This window comes from Accipiter gentilis, chromosome 2 (assembly GCF_929443795.1).
Source record: "Accipiter gentilis chromosome 2, bAccGen1.1, whole genome shotgun sequence".
In the NCBI taxonomy this organism is placed as follows: Eukaryota; Metazoa; Chordata; class Aves; order Accipitriformes; family Accipitridae; genus Astur; species Astur gentilis.
The window spans coordinates 50481335-50498957 of NC_064881.1; the positions used below are offsets into that span (position 1 = coordinate 50481335).

The following is a 17623-nucleotide window of genomic DNA, read 5'->3' on the forward strand; positions in this document are numbered from 1 at the left end:
ACATTTGCGTTTCTTAACGCTCAATTTTCTGTTTGTTTATAACCAATATCAACACTACTGCTCTGCAGACTATGAAGTCAGGAGTTTCTTTGTGTGGACTGGCTGACTTTGCCTCAGCAAGTAACAGAAACCCATGTATTTCCTGGTGCATGCCCTAAAGGTTCCTGAGGGCAAGCAGTTCAAATCCTCTTCATTTGTATTCTGCCGAAAAGGGAGACTGAAATGGGTGTACAGAAAAGGGAGTCTGAAATGAACCGTAGAAGCATCTTCAGTTTAAGACTGCACACATTAACAAAGCTATTATGCTATCAAAAAATAATGGGCTGTTTTCTTTAAGGGGCATAAACCAATCCAATTTCAAGAAACTCCTGACAGAAAAAATAAAATCGGCCCTTCTTTTCTACTGAAGAAGCTATTTAGTACACAGATCTTGTTCACTTATTATTACTGATGACTTTGGCTGCTCAGGTTTGTTTGTTGTCAAAAGGATGTATTTCAGAAAACATTTTTCATGTTCCAGTATCAGCATTTAGAAAGGAAATTTTAGAGAAGCCAAGTTTAGTAACACATCTGTTACTGCTTTTTGAAATTTTCTAAGGCTTGGCAGCTTGAAAAGCACTGGCATCAGTTTCTAATAAGTAATCCTACTCAAATTCGCCACTGCTGTCTATTTACGCTGATTCTTAAATATTCCAATAATCTCAGAACAAGACTGAGACAGGCAGGCAGCGGCTGAGATCGATTTGTGCTGAACATATTGCTTCGATGGCAAGTTTTGAATTTCATGGTTAGATGAACTGGATTTTTTCTGTATTTTCTTAAACCACCTAAAATAAGCATCACTTATCACAATAGCTGTGTCTACCACAACACGGATTCCCGTTCTTTACTACAGGCTTGGCAGGGCTTACGTTAGCCAGAGGTTCTCCTTCCATGAGGAGCTGTACTATTAGCATTAGCTGTTGTATTACAGCAGGGATGGCCCTGGTGTATTTGCAGAAGCCTGTGCTCTAATGCAGACCCCATCCTTCTCCTCTTGGGAAATAGCTGGAGCACAAATACATCACCTCCCTGGGTGCTACTGATGGCATCAACTGACAGAATGGGAGCAGCAGCAAGAGTGATCCTGCTTTAATGCTCTGGTCAGTAATACTGCCGTCAGACCAACCAGTCTTTGTGGAGGCATATTGGTCTAGCTGCAAAGGTAGTGAAATAATAAAATGGCGATGTGTATAGATCAGCTGCATTTCTGTTAAGAGTATTACTGAAAGAGAATTCCCAGCCATGATTCTATCTAGCTGCTGGAAACCGCTAGCATCAGAAATAGCTCCGCTGGATCCCCTTGGGAGGCCCTGAGGTCACTCAGGTTTCTGTTTCCTGAAGATTAGAAAGGTAACAGAGTCCCAAAGGCAGGGAACAACAGCTAGAGGCACGATTTTAAAAGTGACTGACATACTAAAGAGGAGTTCCATTGGCACCAACTGCAGTAGGGGACAGGACGCTGTGTTTCACAGCACCCTGCAGCATCTCTCTGCTAGAAAACAGTAAAGTTTAGGTTTTGGCTTTATTGCGTATTTACTGGAGATGAAACAACACATTAGAAGGTGTCTCAGTCACAGGTCAGACAGCCCATTTCTCCTCTTCCCTCGTTCCTCAGAGCTAGTAGGGTTTTAGGAGTCTTGCTGCTGCAGCAAGAGCTTTTTGGGGCACCACAGTTCAGACATGTCTCGCTTCTTTGTGACTGAGGACAGAAGACTTTGGTACTACCCGAGTTAACTGGGAGCCCTGGGTATGCTCCTTCCTGTTTAACAAAACTGCTGAGCAGGGGCGGCTGAGTTCATACGGAAGATCTCATATGCACTTCAAACTAGAAATAAGCTCACCTGGGAAAGGTTCTACATGAGGACCATGCTGAATCACAGTAACGGAGGATATGAGCCTACCAGCAAACTCCCCACTTCCCTGGAGAGCTGCCAGTGCATGTTTGCCCCATGACAACATTTACTTGGAAAGCAAAAGTGACTAAACTTCCCATGGTCTCTACTTCAGGAACAGCAAACTATCTGAGAGTGGTAATGTTTAATCTTCTGAAGCGTATTTCATGTGACACTGAGCAACGTACCTTCACACCTTCGTTGTAGCTGTCCACAGGGCTGTTCAGGCTTGCAAGGCTGCCCAAATGGCTGGGGGCTCCAGGGCGGGGAGGTTTCTTTGGCGGAGCTGCGTGATCTGGTTAACAAAACAATCTGCATTTTAGAGGACCAACTTATCAGATGTACCTGCATAATTTTGGTCTGTCAACACTACAAAGGCTACACATGCTTTACTGTACTAGCAGAGGAAATGTATATCCTTATGTGTCTTAACAGTAAATCCATTGTTTGTAGCAGCTACACTTTAATCTCTATTTCTACTGAAGAAATGGAGACAGAAAAGGTTGTGGAATTCATCAAGTTTTCCTGCAGTTATGAGAACATGGCTGGTTTAGTAAGATGCTTTGAAAATCACTTTGTGGGGCAACTGCTACTCATCTCAGTATACCTACCCCAGACCCGAGAGGTACTCACCCCCTCGTACCTCAGCTGAGTGCCACACATACTGCGTATGTCTGGGAAAATCAGACTTCTTCACGGCAGAAATCCTGGGTGTGATTCACTTTGAGATTGAGAAACCTAAATTTAGGTGTCTACTTTCGTTTTACATGTCTGAACTCCACACACATGGTGAAGTCCTACACAGTGACTCAGCTTCCTCTAGATACTTCCTGCCTGTTGATGAAACGCTTTCTTGCCTTTGCTGACTACGCCTATGGGGACTGCACAGGGAATTTAAACACACAGTGCACTGAAACATCTATGTGTAGTTACCTGGAATTGCATCTACCCCTTGTATGAAAATACTGGCATAAATCTTTATTCACTACTGCTGCTAGAAGACTTATAATCAAGGATTCAAGATGACAATATATGAATTTACTGCTTACCTGGTTTACCCACAGGCTGATATATGTGCTGGTTACCAGCCTATAAAATAAAACAAACATTTAGACTATTATTACAGTACTCACAAATTTCATCAGCACAATCCAAAACACTGAGAGTAGCCAGTTCTCAGCACATTTCCCACCAGTTAAAAATACATCCCTATTCACCATCACTAGCTAAGCTCCTAACTACAGGTATATTATTTATAGAATGAGAAAATAATTTTCATTTATTTTGTATTGCTCACAACAGCCCTGGCCCCTACATTACAGTTTATCTTCATTATAAATCAAACGTGGTGGTATATTCACAATTATTTTTAGCCTGTATTCAGAGAGCAAACTGTAGAAGTCGTGGTGGTAAAGAAATGGCAGCGCAACAATTAGAAGACTAAAGTATTTCTGCACTGCTGAATGGTTTCCATAAAGTTAACAGATTTCTAAGCTGCTTTACTTTTTGCTTTTGTTGCAAAGCTCTTAGTCAAGGTCAATTTGCTTATTCATCTGGAAGTATTTAATAATAGATTGAAGTGACTTTCCTTGATAATTATGTTTATACATCCTTCATGCCAGCCTCAGTCACCGAGGTAAGCAGCTCCAGTGCCGGCATGATCGGCAGCAGAGTGCTCTAGCGAGGTGCACAGAGGGGTTTCCTGAACCGGGGGAACCCCGAGGGAGCAGAGAGACCCACCAGGAGCCCACAGCTTGTGTGACAGCGGCTGAGGAGACCTGGGCAGGGCCAGGAGCGACGGCGGGACATTTAAATGCGGTGCAACCGCCACTAGCCCTCAGTCACCAAGGTGAAGAGCTCTGGTGCCAGCACCATCCACACCTATAAAAGAAGCCCCTAGTGAGCGCCGCGACCGGGCTGGTCAAACGGGGCATGGCGTGGCAGGGTGCTGTAACTCTGCCGGTTTGACCAGGGAGCAATGGTATCTACCCAGCAGCAGGACACGGCCTCTCTTAAACTCTGCACCATCCTCGACTGGCGCAGCTTCCCAGGCTGTGCTCCGGTGGAAGATGCTGCCATCCGGGTGTCCGTCTGCAGGCCGTGCCCTGCTCTTACACCAGTACAGGACGGCAGCAGTGAGCACACCTGCGGGGGGTGTGCCCAGGGAGAGGAACTCCTCCGCTGAGTGACAGAGCTCGGGGAGGGGGGGAGTAGGTCCAGGAGTGTCAGGGAGTCTGGGAGGGAGACGGACTACGGGAACTGCACCCTGCCTTCCCTGGGACCGGGCAGACAGGACGCAAGGTGTGGAGGATTCCCTATCCTCTCCCCACCCGGCAGAAGGCGGTGACTGGAGGGATAGGGGGCAATGGTGACAAGGTCCTGCCTGGTGCAGCAGGCACATCTCCTCCATGACTCCCCCACCTTCCCAGGTGCCCTTGCATTATAGGTACGAGGCTCTGCAAGTGGAACTCAACAACGATGAGAATGATGGTTCATCCAGGTTGGAGGTGTCGCCAAGGTTAAGTTGGCCTATGCCCTGTGTCAAAACTGCTTCCATAAAGAAAAAAGGACGAGTTATTGTCATAGGAGACTCTCTTCTGAGGGAAACAGAAGGCCCAAAATGCCAACCGGACCCACTTCTTAGGGAAATCTGCTGCTTACCTGGGGCCTGAGTTAGAGATGTGATGAGAAAACGTCCTACCCTGATATGGCCCTCAGATTGTTATCCATTATTGCCTTTTCATGTAGGCAGTGATGAAGCTGCAATAAGAAGTCCAAGGGTAATCAAGAGTTTTCAGGGCCTTGGGATGACTGGCTAAGGGATGAGGAGCACAAGCAGTGTTCTCCTCTATCCTTCCAGTTGCAGGCAACGATGATGGAAGAAACAAAAAGACTCAGCAGATCTATACCTGGCTCCATGACTGGTGTCACTGGAAGAATTTTGGGGTTTTTTTTTTATCATGGATTGGTCTACACAACACCAGGCCTGCTGGCGACAGATGGGGCACGCCTGTCTCCAAGGGGGAAAGGATCTTTGCACAGAAGTTAGCAGGGCTCATTGAAAGAGCTTTAAACTAGATCTGAAGGGGAAAGAGATAAAACCAGGCTCACTAGAGACAAGCCTGGGGGCGGCACGCCAGCGTTTGAGGGCTGGTGTGCTAGCAAGGTCCTTCAGTCTGTTCCACGATGTGCTGAGTACACTGGAGCACATTTGAAATGTCTTTATACTAATGCGCACAGCATGAGGAATGAACAAGGAGCTAGAAGCTTTGGCCCAGACCCAGAGCTGCAACATCACTGGCATAAGTGCAACCTGGTGGGATGAGTCCTGTGGCTGGTGTGCCATGGTGGATGGTTATAGGCTCTTCAGGAGGAATAGGCAGGGCAGGCAAGGCCGGGGGCCAGATGCCACTCTATGCAAGTGAGGGGCTGCATTGTATGGTGCTTACAGTTGGCGATGACAGGGCTGACGGCCTCTGGGTAAAGATGAAGGGGAAAGCAAATAAAGCAGATGCTGTTGTGGAAGTCTACTCAGCCAGGTGTGAGACCTCCCAGCCAGCCAGGATAACGACACCAATGAATTATTCTACAAGGGATATCTCTAGATCAGCTGCCCTTGTCCTTATGGGTGATTTTAACTTCCCAGACATCAGCTGGGAATATCATACAGTGGACACAAAGAGGTCCATGAAATTTCTGCAGCACATTACTTCTTGGCGCAGGTACTAACGGAGCCAACTAGGAAAGGTGCCCTCCTAGATTTGTTGTTTGTGAACAGAGAGGGACTCGCGGGTGAAATAGTGATTGGTGGCTGTCTTGGTCACAGTGACCACAAGTAGTTGAGTTTCAAATCGTTGGAGATAGAAGCAAAACTTCAACCCTGGATATGGAGAGAGCAGACTTCGGGCTGCTGAAGAAGCCAGTTAGTAAGGTCCCCTAGGAATCTGCTTATGAAGGTACTGGGGTCCATGAACATTGGTCACTTTTTAAAAGCCATCTTTTAAGAGCACAGGAGCAGGCAATTCCAGAGTGTCAAAAGCCAAGCAAGCAGGGCAGAAGGCTGGCTTGGCTGAGCAGGGATCTTCTGCTAGAACTTACGTGGAAAAGGAAAGCGTACAGACATTGGAAGCCCAAACAGGCAACACAGGAGGACTACGCAGATGCTGTTTGCTACTGCAGGGAGAAAATTTGTGCAGCCAAAGCTTGATTAGAGTTCAAGCTGGCCAGCACTCTGAAGGAAAATAAAAAGGACTTTTTAAAATACATTAACAGCGAAAGGAGAATCGGAGATAATACTAGTCTGTTGCTTGATGAGGTTGGTCACCTCACAAATAGGGACACAGACAAAGCGGAGATGTTTAATGCCTTCTTCACCTGTGTCTTCAACACTGATGATGGGCCCTGGGACCCCCAGAGCCCTGTGTTGGAAGACCATGACTGGCAGTGGTGGTGGTGGGATGATAAACTCCCAGCTGACTCTCAACTGTTCAAGACTTGCTGCTCCAGCTGGATGCATGTAAGTTTATGGGGCCCAAAGGGATTCATCTCAGGGTACTGAAAGAGCTGGCTGATGTTACTGCAGGACCTCTCTCCATTATTTTGCAACAGCCTTGGGAGTCTGGAGACGTGCCAGTCGACTGGAAGCTGGCAAATGTACCAATTTTCAAGAAGAATAAGATGACCCTGGTAATTACAGGCCTGTCAGTCTCACTTCACTGCCTGGTAAAACTATGGAAAAGGTTATTCTGGGAATTATTTAAAAACACTTGAGAGACAATGCAGCCACTGGTCATAGCCAGCACTGGTTCAAGAGGGGAGAGTCCTGCTTAACCAACTTAATTTCCTTTTATGACAAGGTCACCCATCTAGCTGACCAAGGGAAGCCAGTAGATGTGGTTGGTTTGGGGTTTTAGCAAAGCTTTTGATAGTGTCTCTCACAGTATCCTGCTGGACAACATGTCCAGCACACAGACAAGACCATAATACATTAGGTGAGCAATTGGCCAATGGATCAGGCTCAAAGAGTTTTAGTAAATGGGGTTACATCAGACTGGCAGCCAGCGACCCGTAGGGATCCGCAGGGCTCAATATTAGGGCCAGTGCTCTTTTATGTTTTTATAAATGATCCAGACACAGGAATCAAATGTACATTAACTAAGTTTGCCAATGATGCTAAACTAGGAGGAGCTGTGGACTCCCTCAAGGGTAGAGAGGCCTTACAGAGAAATCTGGATGGGCTAGAGAGCTGGGCAATCACCAACCGTATGAAATTTAACAAGAGCAAGTGCTGGATTCTCCACCTAGGACAGGGTAATCCTGCTTACACATACAAATGGAAGGACAAGAGGCTGGAGAGCAGCCCTGCAGAAAGAGATCTGGGGGTTTGGGTTGATGGCAAGTTGAATGTGAGTCAACAGTGTGCCCTGGCAGGCAAAAGGGCCAACCGTGCCCTGGGGTGCATCAAGCCCAGCATAGCCTGCCAGTCCAGGCAGGTGACTGTCCCACTCTACACGGCACTGGTGCGGCCCCACCTCAAGTACTGTGTGCAGTTCTGGGCGCCTCAATACAAGATGGACATCAGACTATTAGAGTGTGTCCAGAGGAGGGCGACCAAGATGGCGAAAGGCCTCCAGGGCAAGACTTAGGAGGAGTGGCTGAGGTCACTTGATTTGTTCAGCTTGGAGAGGAAAATGCTAAGGGGTGACCTCATCGCAGTCTACAACTTCCTCAAGGGGAGCAGCGGAAGGGGAGGTGCTGATCTCCTCTCTCTGGTGACCAATGATAAAACACGAGGAAATGGAATGAAGCTGCGTCAGGGGATGTTCAGATTGGAAATTAAGAAAAGTTCTTCACTGAGAGGGTGGTCGGTCACTGAACATGCTCCCCAGGAAGTGGTCAAAGCACCAAGCCTGACAGAGTTCAAGGAGCATCTGGATGATGCTCTTAGTCGTATGGTTTAGTTTTAGGTAGACCTGTGAGGAGCATGGAATTGGACTTGATGATCTTACAGGTCCCTTCCAACTTGAGATATTCTATGATTCCATGGAAGATGAAAATCTGTTTGGTCACAACCAAATTAATACTTTACACAAAACTTGCAGTTGTCGTGTCATAAAAAACATTACAATCCCAACAGTGTCACATTTTATGCAAACTTATCTGTTCAAAGGATTTTCCATTGCAAAGTAAAACACTGAAGGCAGTTAGAATTTAATAGGTCTAGTACTGAAACATCTCTAAGAGGTATTTATTTATAAAATAAGGACCATTTTCTATAAAACCAGAATACTACTTTGCATCAGACCTAAGGAAGCTGCTTTTTCAACACTCTAAAGATGATATTCAGACTGGCTAGGATTCACTTTTAAAGCATGAAAACACAGTATTTGCTTCAATGCATCTTCAGCTCTGGATAATGTTATCATAACCACCACCTACGAATGTTAATTCATTTCATTTTAAGCAACTGTTTTTGAACATCTTGCATTCTGTATTTTCAGAAACACACCCCGGTAACAGGGACAATAGCAGTACACTTACTATTCCTCAGCTTCTAACTCCACCGCCACCTCATTTCAGTGCTAGACGACTGACGATACCAAGCATCTTGCCCAACAGCATGCAGAAAGTCTGCAGGAGATCCTTTGAGCTGAACTGAAAAGCTCATGCCTTGACAACTCACTCATTTTTCCATTAACAAACTGGAGGGATACTCACAATTGTAGTTCAGCATTTATTCAAAGCTTCAGCCTAGCATTTTTAGAAATTCACGTTATGGTTTTAAAATTACAGGCAGATCTGGTAACGGCTGCTATGTCTAAGGTTGCCTAGCACTTCAGGCTTGCTTTCAGCTGCTCGAAACTTTGCCAAATTTTAACTGCATGAACTGAAAATTCCCACACTAACTCTCTACTTCAAGCTAATTTCTATCCGTTTTCTATGAAAAACTGTGGCAAGAAGTGTAACTTTCAGAAAGTAAGGTTGCATAAAAATGTATTGCATAGGGAGAAATCTGAAGGTCCTTTAAGTTTCGTAAATGATAATTCTATCAACTTAATGCTTTAGAGCAGAAACGTGATGGCTAGAAATAAAGAAGCACCCTGCCTACTCCAAGTCTGTAACTACAGACTTGAAAAAATAATCTAATTTCACTTTCAGGAATCAGGAGGAGAAACCAAAGATCCAAAGTCCTGAAACTCTTCTGCTGTCACCATGAAACTCTGAAACATACTGGCTGATCATCTCACACCACTGTCATACATCTGCCATCTATAGTTAGAAAAAACATCTGCTTTCTGCCAGCACCATCAGTCATGTCATTAACTTTGACTTGTGTTGTTGACCTAAATATTTCAAATCTGATAACCCTGGGGGAAAAGAAAGGGGGAAGAGAGGAAGGAGAGTAAAATTCCACTAAAACAATTCTTGCATTTTTACTTCCTGAAAATTGCATTTTAAAAATGTATGTCAAAAGAATGTGCACAGTTATACAGCCACATGCTCATCAGTTAAGAACTACTAAAATGTGTGTGGTAACTGTACCATCCTGTAACAGGATCGTGTATTAGTTCTCCTCCCTCCCAGCGGCCCCAAACAGTGCAGATGGTCAGAGCTGCTGTGCTTTCTACTCTACAGCTTTCCAAGTGCCACAACACCTAATCAAATAAAAAGTCACTTTGTAGGGAAGACGTAAATGACTGCAGTGAACTAGATTCTGTCCTCACCACTGTCACAGAAATCTCTGTGTAATGCTGGGCAACTACTTAATCCTAGTCCTCCTAGAAATGACCACTGCCTATTTCTCATCCTCTCAGCGAGAGATTGATATCGATTCACAGAAGCATTAGACATTTCCCGCTGCAAATGAAGTCAGTCAGAGTTATGTTCTGAATGTATTAAGAACTATAAAAATGCAAAATCAAATTCTGGAACTAGAAATGTAGTTATCACAAATTAGAGTCTCTTTTAAAACTCATTTTGTCAATGATCACTAAGTGTTTTCTTCACAGTCTTTCAAATGGGGTGTGAAATTGTACCACCTTGTCTAGGAAGACAGGACTTCCCCTACAAGCAGTTTGGGATCTGGGTGTTGTCTTTTTTATTCTTACCCCAGGCAGTCATGCTGAAATCAAGCAGCAGTCAGAGAAACTAGCTGGCTGCAAGAAGCTGTACTTCAAACCCATTGCCACTGATGGCTACCTGAATCAAACCTTTGACATCACTTTGAAATCTCCTGGTTATCTCAACCCATCTTCATGAGTAGCACAAAAATGCATCAATACTTTACTTCTCTTATATAAAGATGCAACAATAGCGAAGACCTATCAATAACTAACAGTCGTCTTCAATTTCATGGAAAAAAATTTAGTGGCTTCCAGACAGGAATATCTCTAGAGACCACGCTGCAGTGTGTCATTCATATACTCATTCATGATTGTACTTTGGCTGCAAATGCAGGAAGAGACCCTGAATTCTTAGGCAGTGAAGTAATACTGAAACCAAACTAGGTGTTTGCAATCGCATCCCAGAAGAACTAGGAAAGTGAATTTAAAATATTAACTTTAAACACTTTAAAGGGGATCCCTGGGGACAAACAGCAGATGAAGCATCAGGTTTCTATCATTAATAGTCCCTAGCCTAATGCTGCCCCCACCTTTGGATCAGTATGATTCAGAGATTCTGATGGCAATTAAACAATTGGAGTAATGTTTTTAGTTAAATAGACAGGAGCTAAACCAGTAAGAAAGAATACCACAGCTGCAGCTGTTGTCTGGCAATAAATGAATGGTTATGGGGTTTATTTTTTTTGTTTCATAGCGGATCATTTACCTCAAACAGATTTCTGGGTAATACAACAGTAACATTTACATTCCTTGTAAGAAAACCCTTCAGATATATAAACAACTGCAAAAAGTTATTTTAATCATGCTTCCTGTTGACCGAACTTTCAGAAAAGTATCCACATTCTTAAATAAAAGTCCCAATTATACAGCACATGAACATTTAAAAATTATTGCAACATATTTGTGGAAACTTTTTAGTATTTGTTTCAACAGCAGCTTCAAGGGGAAAAAACCCAACAAACTCCAAATACCCCAAACTGCTGCATGAACAACTTTGCCACAGCTGCTGTTCCCACAGAAGCTGAGCCTCTTGGAAAGTTGTAGAACCATGTAATAATAGTGGAAACGTTTAGCAAAAACTTTAAATCCTCTACCATAATCAAGACAGCGAACAGCCTGTTCTACCAGGAAACTGGAGAAAGAGTTGGGAGATGAAAAGATCCCACACATACTTACTGGGCCCTGGAGACCTCCATCCTCTCGGTCGATGCTGCTTCTGGAAAGCCGCACATCGGGTTTCTGAAACAAAAATTAGAAATTTCATCCTGTACTCTGCTTACCGATTCACACAACCTAGGCTTAAAGTCATTTTAAAGACAGGAAAATATTGTTAAAAATTCACACTGACAAATACAGATGTCATTTCATTCCAGTCTATACACCCCCGCTGCTGCAACTACGCGCTTCTGCAGCTACTGAAACTCCTGGCAGCTTTCTCGACTGCTTCTTAACCACCCATTCTCAGCACATGTGTAAAAATGCTTGTTATAAATATTGATAGTACCATTTCCCTAACACAACATTGGAAAACCTGCATTTTAATTTTCTCAAAAGCAGCAAAATTTTTTAAAAAATTGTTTGCTTCCCAACAGCAAAATTTCAACCACGGGATGAGAAACGCTGCACATTAATTCCCACTTCCTGCCTGAGGACAGCTTATATGTACTTGGCTGCCTCGCCAAGCCTGCAAATGGGGCCAATTACTGGAGCTCTTTAAACACTGCATTTGGATACAGAAAGCTAATAAAGACATCCAGATGCACTATTCTCCTGAAACAAGCAACAAACAGATTTCTATTTTATATGTTTTAAGTGAGATACAGGAACCCGGCACTCGGTTGTTTTAAAAAGTAAAAATAAGATCACACCAATTATTTTCACATAGCAACCAGTCATTTTTCTCATCTCCCCAGTAAATCCAGGTACGTTGTATTTGTTCTTCGAGGACAACATTAATTACATGGAAAGACAAAGGAAGAGTGGATGTGAAAGAAAGGTTAACACTGATCTGAAGAAACAGGTTCAGCAGAATGAGAGTGATTTTCTAGTGCACCAATTCCAGCACATAAAAACAAAGAGGATTTCTCTGACTCTTCAATTCACTCTCCTAGAAGACTGCATGAGGAGTTAATGAAAATGGATAAAACACATATCTACATCAGTGTAAATACAACTTCCTTTTTATGTCTGTATGTATATATACATAAAAAGGACACATGCAGCATAAGAATGAACATTTTTTATTTAGAGAAATGTAGGCATGTGAATACTGACTGTAACTAAACTGACCCCATGTTTTTTCAGGGTCAGTTTTGGAGGGCAAATATATCTGTTTCTTTTTTAAAGCTACTCCAAATACCTTTCCTTCTTCTAGAAGCACTGAAGAATAATTCCAACTCACATATCCTGTTAAACGACCCTAAAAAGCCAGCAGGGCAGACAGAACTTGCAAAGATACACTGATACTGATCTTCTATCATTAAAAATACTCCAGTTGTGCTGGTAGTCTGTCAGAAGGGCTTATACTTTGGATTTTCATTCAGTCTGCCGCAGACTGAGGCACAGCCAGAGACAGTTACTGCCTGAAAGAACTTGCAGATTAAATATACGCAAATCATACTAGACAGGGAAATATTTAACCCCATCCTAAACATGAAGAACTGAAGCAGACACAAGCAAGCAATTTCACAATGTTTCTCCAGGAATGTGTGACAAATTTTATGATGAAACCTACCACTGACGAATCTCCAGTTTACTTCCTTTAATATGATGAAGTAATTTTTTCTGATTAAAGTTTCATTGGATACGGGTATGTTAGGTACTTCATTAGAACCAAAGTAAGTCATTATTCTCATTATATTTTTAAGCTAAAGCAAATAGCTATCCTTGTTTATCTAAGCATATGACTAACTACATTTCTATTACACTTATGTTCACACTTTGCCTTCGTTTCGTGTTTGTTTCTAGCCAGGGAAGTGCTCAAAGACTTTGGAAATAGTCAGACTATTTTATCACAGGGGTCTTTAATGCTCTTCGCACTTTTAACAACTTATTACTCCAGAAAGGCACCCTAAATTAGATTCCAAAGATAAAAAAATATTGAGCATTTTAAAGGATTCAGAAGCACACAAATACACATTAGTCCAATAACAGATTTTTTTCTAGTATTATAAGAAAAAAGTTAAATTAACAGACATAATATCCGTCTCTTCCCCTCCTTGTCTTGCTAACAAGGTCCTCCCCTTCAGCATCTAAACTCTCTAAATGCCCAGTTCTACCACCTCTCATCACAGCAACAATTCAATCACCCATGCCACCACCAGCAGCAAATGTGCACCATACGAGTGGACTTCAGGACATCACGTACATGAACAGTATACAAGGACCTAGCTACAGTCTAAGAATCGTTTCACAGGAAGGTTGTAAATACACACAACATGTTACTAAAATGCGCATTATTAACTTGACAAGCACTTGCTTCACCCATTGCCAACAGAAATACCAAGTCCTGTTGACTAGCCCATGCAAGCAAAGCCACAGAAGGTGGTGGTGTTGCCCAAGCATCTCCAAGAACGGGATCTGAAAACAAAGATACCATATGCCAATGGGTAACGGCAAACCAGAGGGTCCACAAGCAGCCTGTAGAGCTACACAACCCACCTGCATCTCTGTGATCTGCATGTTTACATCTTAGCAGTAAGGACTGAAAATATTTAGTGGTACATAAATGCAAGCCCTTTCAACTTCTCCAAACATTTTCCTCCTTCTGCCACATCAAAACTTGGACAGTTAGGAACACAAGGAACAACAGAGAAATATTCAACACACTTTTGTGTCCAATGACTAAGAAGAGGCCCAGTTATATTACTAGTGACTTGAGTGTGTTCTAATAAATTCTAACTCCCATTTTAGTAAATGATATTCTGATTTATTCATTTGTGTACCTGTGGAAATTTCAAAAGACAAACTATTTTACAGTAAAGATATCTAAGATCAAACCCCCATTGTATTTTTAAATATGATTTAGCAGCAATTCTTATGCTTCTGCAGTGGCAAGAGCTCTAATTTTAGCCCCTCATGCTGGCATTACATAGCAATGCATTGCTGAATTTTTAAAACTGAGATCCTTCAGCTGTGTTTAATGCAACATTCTCTAGGTCAAAAATAAGCCTCACACCAAAACTGACTTGTTCTGTACTTTACACACCATCTTACAGCCCCAAAGCACACCCATCTATCTTTCCAGTCCTTTCTATGGCCTATACCTCCACCACAGCCCTCTTGAAAACTGCAGAGACTCCTCAAATGATTCTCCCATGCTGATACTGGGCATACCATTAGATATACAGAGCTTCTTGGCTGGACAAGAAACAATCCTTTCTGAGAGGCAGCTAAAGGGGCTGGAAACTGAGTGGTGGGTGCCAAGGTGCTCAGCGTGCGCATGTTTATAGAGAACATTTCTGGCACTTGTTGGAGCACGACTGTATTGAGGGTGTATATACAACAGGGAGAGGAGTTGGAGGGGGGAAAACCCTCAAGACATCCACTTGGTTGTGAAGCTCCCAAGTTGAACATAGTGAGTAAGATGTATATCTACAAAGGCCCTGCTTAATGCTTTTGTGCAGCATAACTTAGGATTTCAGCTTTACCTGAAAAAGTTGTCACTTGTGAGTAGATTTTTTAAGCCTTGAAGCTAAACAGTGACCGACTGTGATGACGAATCATCTTCAAATGTGTTTCATACTCATAGTGTGATGGGACTTCTCGAGCGCACAACTGTAGTGCTCTGAATTTTTTTTTTTTTGTGAAAGCACCAACCGTACTAAACTAAAATGCAAGTTTAAGCAAGGTCTTTTCCACTTACCATTATATTCATTACAGATATGTATTTCAGGGAGGAACTGTATCTTATCAAATGTTTATCTTGCAGAAAATCAAGATCCTTGGAAAGTAAATGGATTTTTTTCAAATAAATAGTCTACTATCTGAAATCTTTGGAAACATCATGAGGACTTTTCAGACAGGATGCATATGTTGACAAACTGGAACATAATCTACTTTATTTCCAGTATTTCTGGTCACTCACTAATAAAAGAACATGTAAGTCTTGGCATTCTCAGGACATACCAAATAGTAATGTCTTGGTGGGATTTTCTCAGGCTAAAAATTAAAATCTTATTTTAGCAACAGTTCACATCAATTATATTTGAATTGCAGTTCTCAGTGTCAAAATAGGACAAAACCACAACTATGTGGGAATTTCAGAAAAAAACCAAACCCAAACATGATAAGGAAACTATGCGAGTTATTTCTCCTCAACCTATCACAGGAAAGGACTATAAATTTCTTAGCAGAACACTGCTCTGTCTTCTGAGGAGTTACTAAAAGGCATGCACATAGATATCTTTATTTTATATCATAAAAAACAATGCCACATACCATCAATACAGCCACAAAAGAAAGGTTCAACTGGAAACTAAATATAAAAGAGGAAGCAGGTAATTAAACAGGCCCCAAAGAAAGGCATTTTGCAAAACGTTCAGAGATAGTTAGCGACAGTGCCAAAAGTTACAGCATTAAAATCACTAACTTCACTACACTGCTGAACTTAAAAGTCACCTTGAAAAGACACAGAATGACACAGTTGCTTTCCCACAACTCCTGCGAAGCAAACTAACTAGCTACCAGTTCAGCAGGCTCTCTCATGGCATCATCACCATCACTGGTTCCCTATCTGTGGTTATAGGTGATTCTCCTTTTGGGTCAAACTGCGTATTAAAATACAGAAGGTATAATCTCTCCTAGAAGCAATTAAAAAAAAAAATATCAGGATAGTTTGGGGCAGTTCTAAACTTCTGTCAAAACCCACAAATAAAAGCATCCTCAGGGGCCTTTAAAAATTATTTTAACTCAATGAATTAACTGATTTGCTTTTAAATTAATTCTACACACGAGAAGTCAGGGCTGGAAGATTAAACATACACATACTGTGGCCCTAATGGAGTAATTTGATCCTTATGAGCTGATTCTCTGTGTGCACAAATACTGTAAAGGAAAGCCAGCACATTGGACATGAGTGCAAGTATCACAGCACGCATGCCAGACTGCAGGGTAATAGGCCAAATGTTTTAGTTACAGTGAGCTGCAAGTGCCAGCAGAAGAGAGGCCATTCGCAATTGTGGAGCGCTGCTTTTGAGGATGGAGGCTGTTCGTTCAGCTTCTATATGCTATGCGCTATGTACAAGTAAAATCTTGATTAACCTTCATCAATTTTTTGGGGGTGATCAAAAAATAACACAGGAGAAAGTGCAGAATGAGAACTTCACTAATTTCTTGTGATTCTGCTTGTCTGCTGAGGTCTAAACATCACAGGATATAAATGATCAGGGAAAAACTCAGTCCTCTGGACTGCAGCACCTAAAAAAAACCTAACAGTAAGATTCCTTACACAGAAGGCCCAACAGACATCCGTTTGATTGACATAATGTGTTTGTACTGCAGCCATCTCACCCCTCCACCTGCATATGCCCTGGACACAGACTGTCTTCTATAGTTACCTGTATCAAGCTTGAAGTGCAGTAATGCTTTGTCTTCACTTCAGCTTCCTCAAAAATAATTCAGAGATTTCTGTCCTCCTTCCTGGAGACGCTGATATCCAAAGCACTTTTATCAAGAGAGCATGAAAGCCCACAGGTTTTATCAGTGTCCATTAATGCCACCAGACTAGTATGCAACATCCTCTCTCTGGGTGGGAGGGAGTGTCAGTCCTGGAAAAAAAGTCCCCCAAAACCACCCCCTGCCTCCCCCCCCCGCAGTTCTCTTCTCACCTCCCAATGGATATATTTGGTACAATTTAAAATTAAACACTTCTCTACTCTTCAGTTTTCACACAACAGAATTGTCTTCATTCAGAAGCTTCCCATGAAGACAGAGCTGATTGTTTTCTCTTTTTACAGCAGAATATCTGAATTCTGGATTCTGTTAAGGCTGCAGCTTGCAAACAAAATTCCTACCTCTTTTCAAGTATTGACTAGTCACATGTTCTCAAAGGACCAGTTTCAGGCAAACTGCTTACACAGATAACAACCTCTCCAAAGACTCGTAAATTTCCATTTCAATACCATTGCAATTTAATTCTTCATCTGGGGCGTCTCTTCTAGCACACACAGCATCAGTGCTGTTTATACTTGTACTAACATGCTTTGAGTTGTATTTTTTTTCCCCATAGAAGCAGCAATAAATTTCAAGTCATGACCAAGTTGGTGTTACTCTGGGGAAACAAAAATGGTACTAACAGAAACCCCACTGAGGATTTTTCTTCTCCTTGCAGTGTCTTACATTAAATGATTTGCGCTTGCTCCCCTGTGAGTGCAATTCTCAACAGCAGAAGTGAGATATATTGTAAGAGTCTGAAGAATGTGTAAATAGAGCAGCTTTTGAAAGTAGCCAGTTTAAACTGAGAACACTACACTGTATGGTTACGTAAGTTAAAAATTAAAATCTGGCTCCACTCTCTCTATTGTTCTCTGCGCCCAAAAGGAAAAATATTCTGAAACCTGCCTGTAG

General features: G+C 42.4%; 1 protein-coding gene across 16 annotated transcripts in view; it reads right to left on the minus strand.

Moving 5' to 3' along the window:
- PTK2 (protein tyrosine kinase 2) overlaps positions 1-17623 on the minus strand; it is a 227179-nt gene that overhangs the window by 5578 nt on the left and 203978 nt on the right. For 10 of the 16 annotated variants that reach the window (XM_049819633.1, XM_049819642.1, XM_049819634.1 and 7 more), the window contains 3 exons: positions 11234-11296; positions 2984-3023; positions 2123-2232 (listed from right to left, as the gene is read on the minus strand). In XM_049819633.1, coding sequence (XP_049675590.1) covers positions 2123-2232; positions 2984-3023; positions 11234-11296 — 213 coding nt within the window. The remainder of the gene's footprint in view (positions 1-2122; positions 2233-2983; positions 3024-11233; positions 11297-17623) is intronic. The other 6 variants (XM_049819546.1, XM_049819563.1, XM_049819613.1 and 3 more) reach the window with 1 other exon arrangement.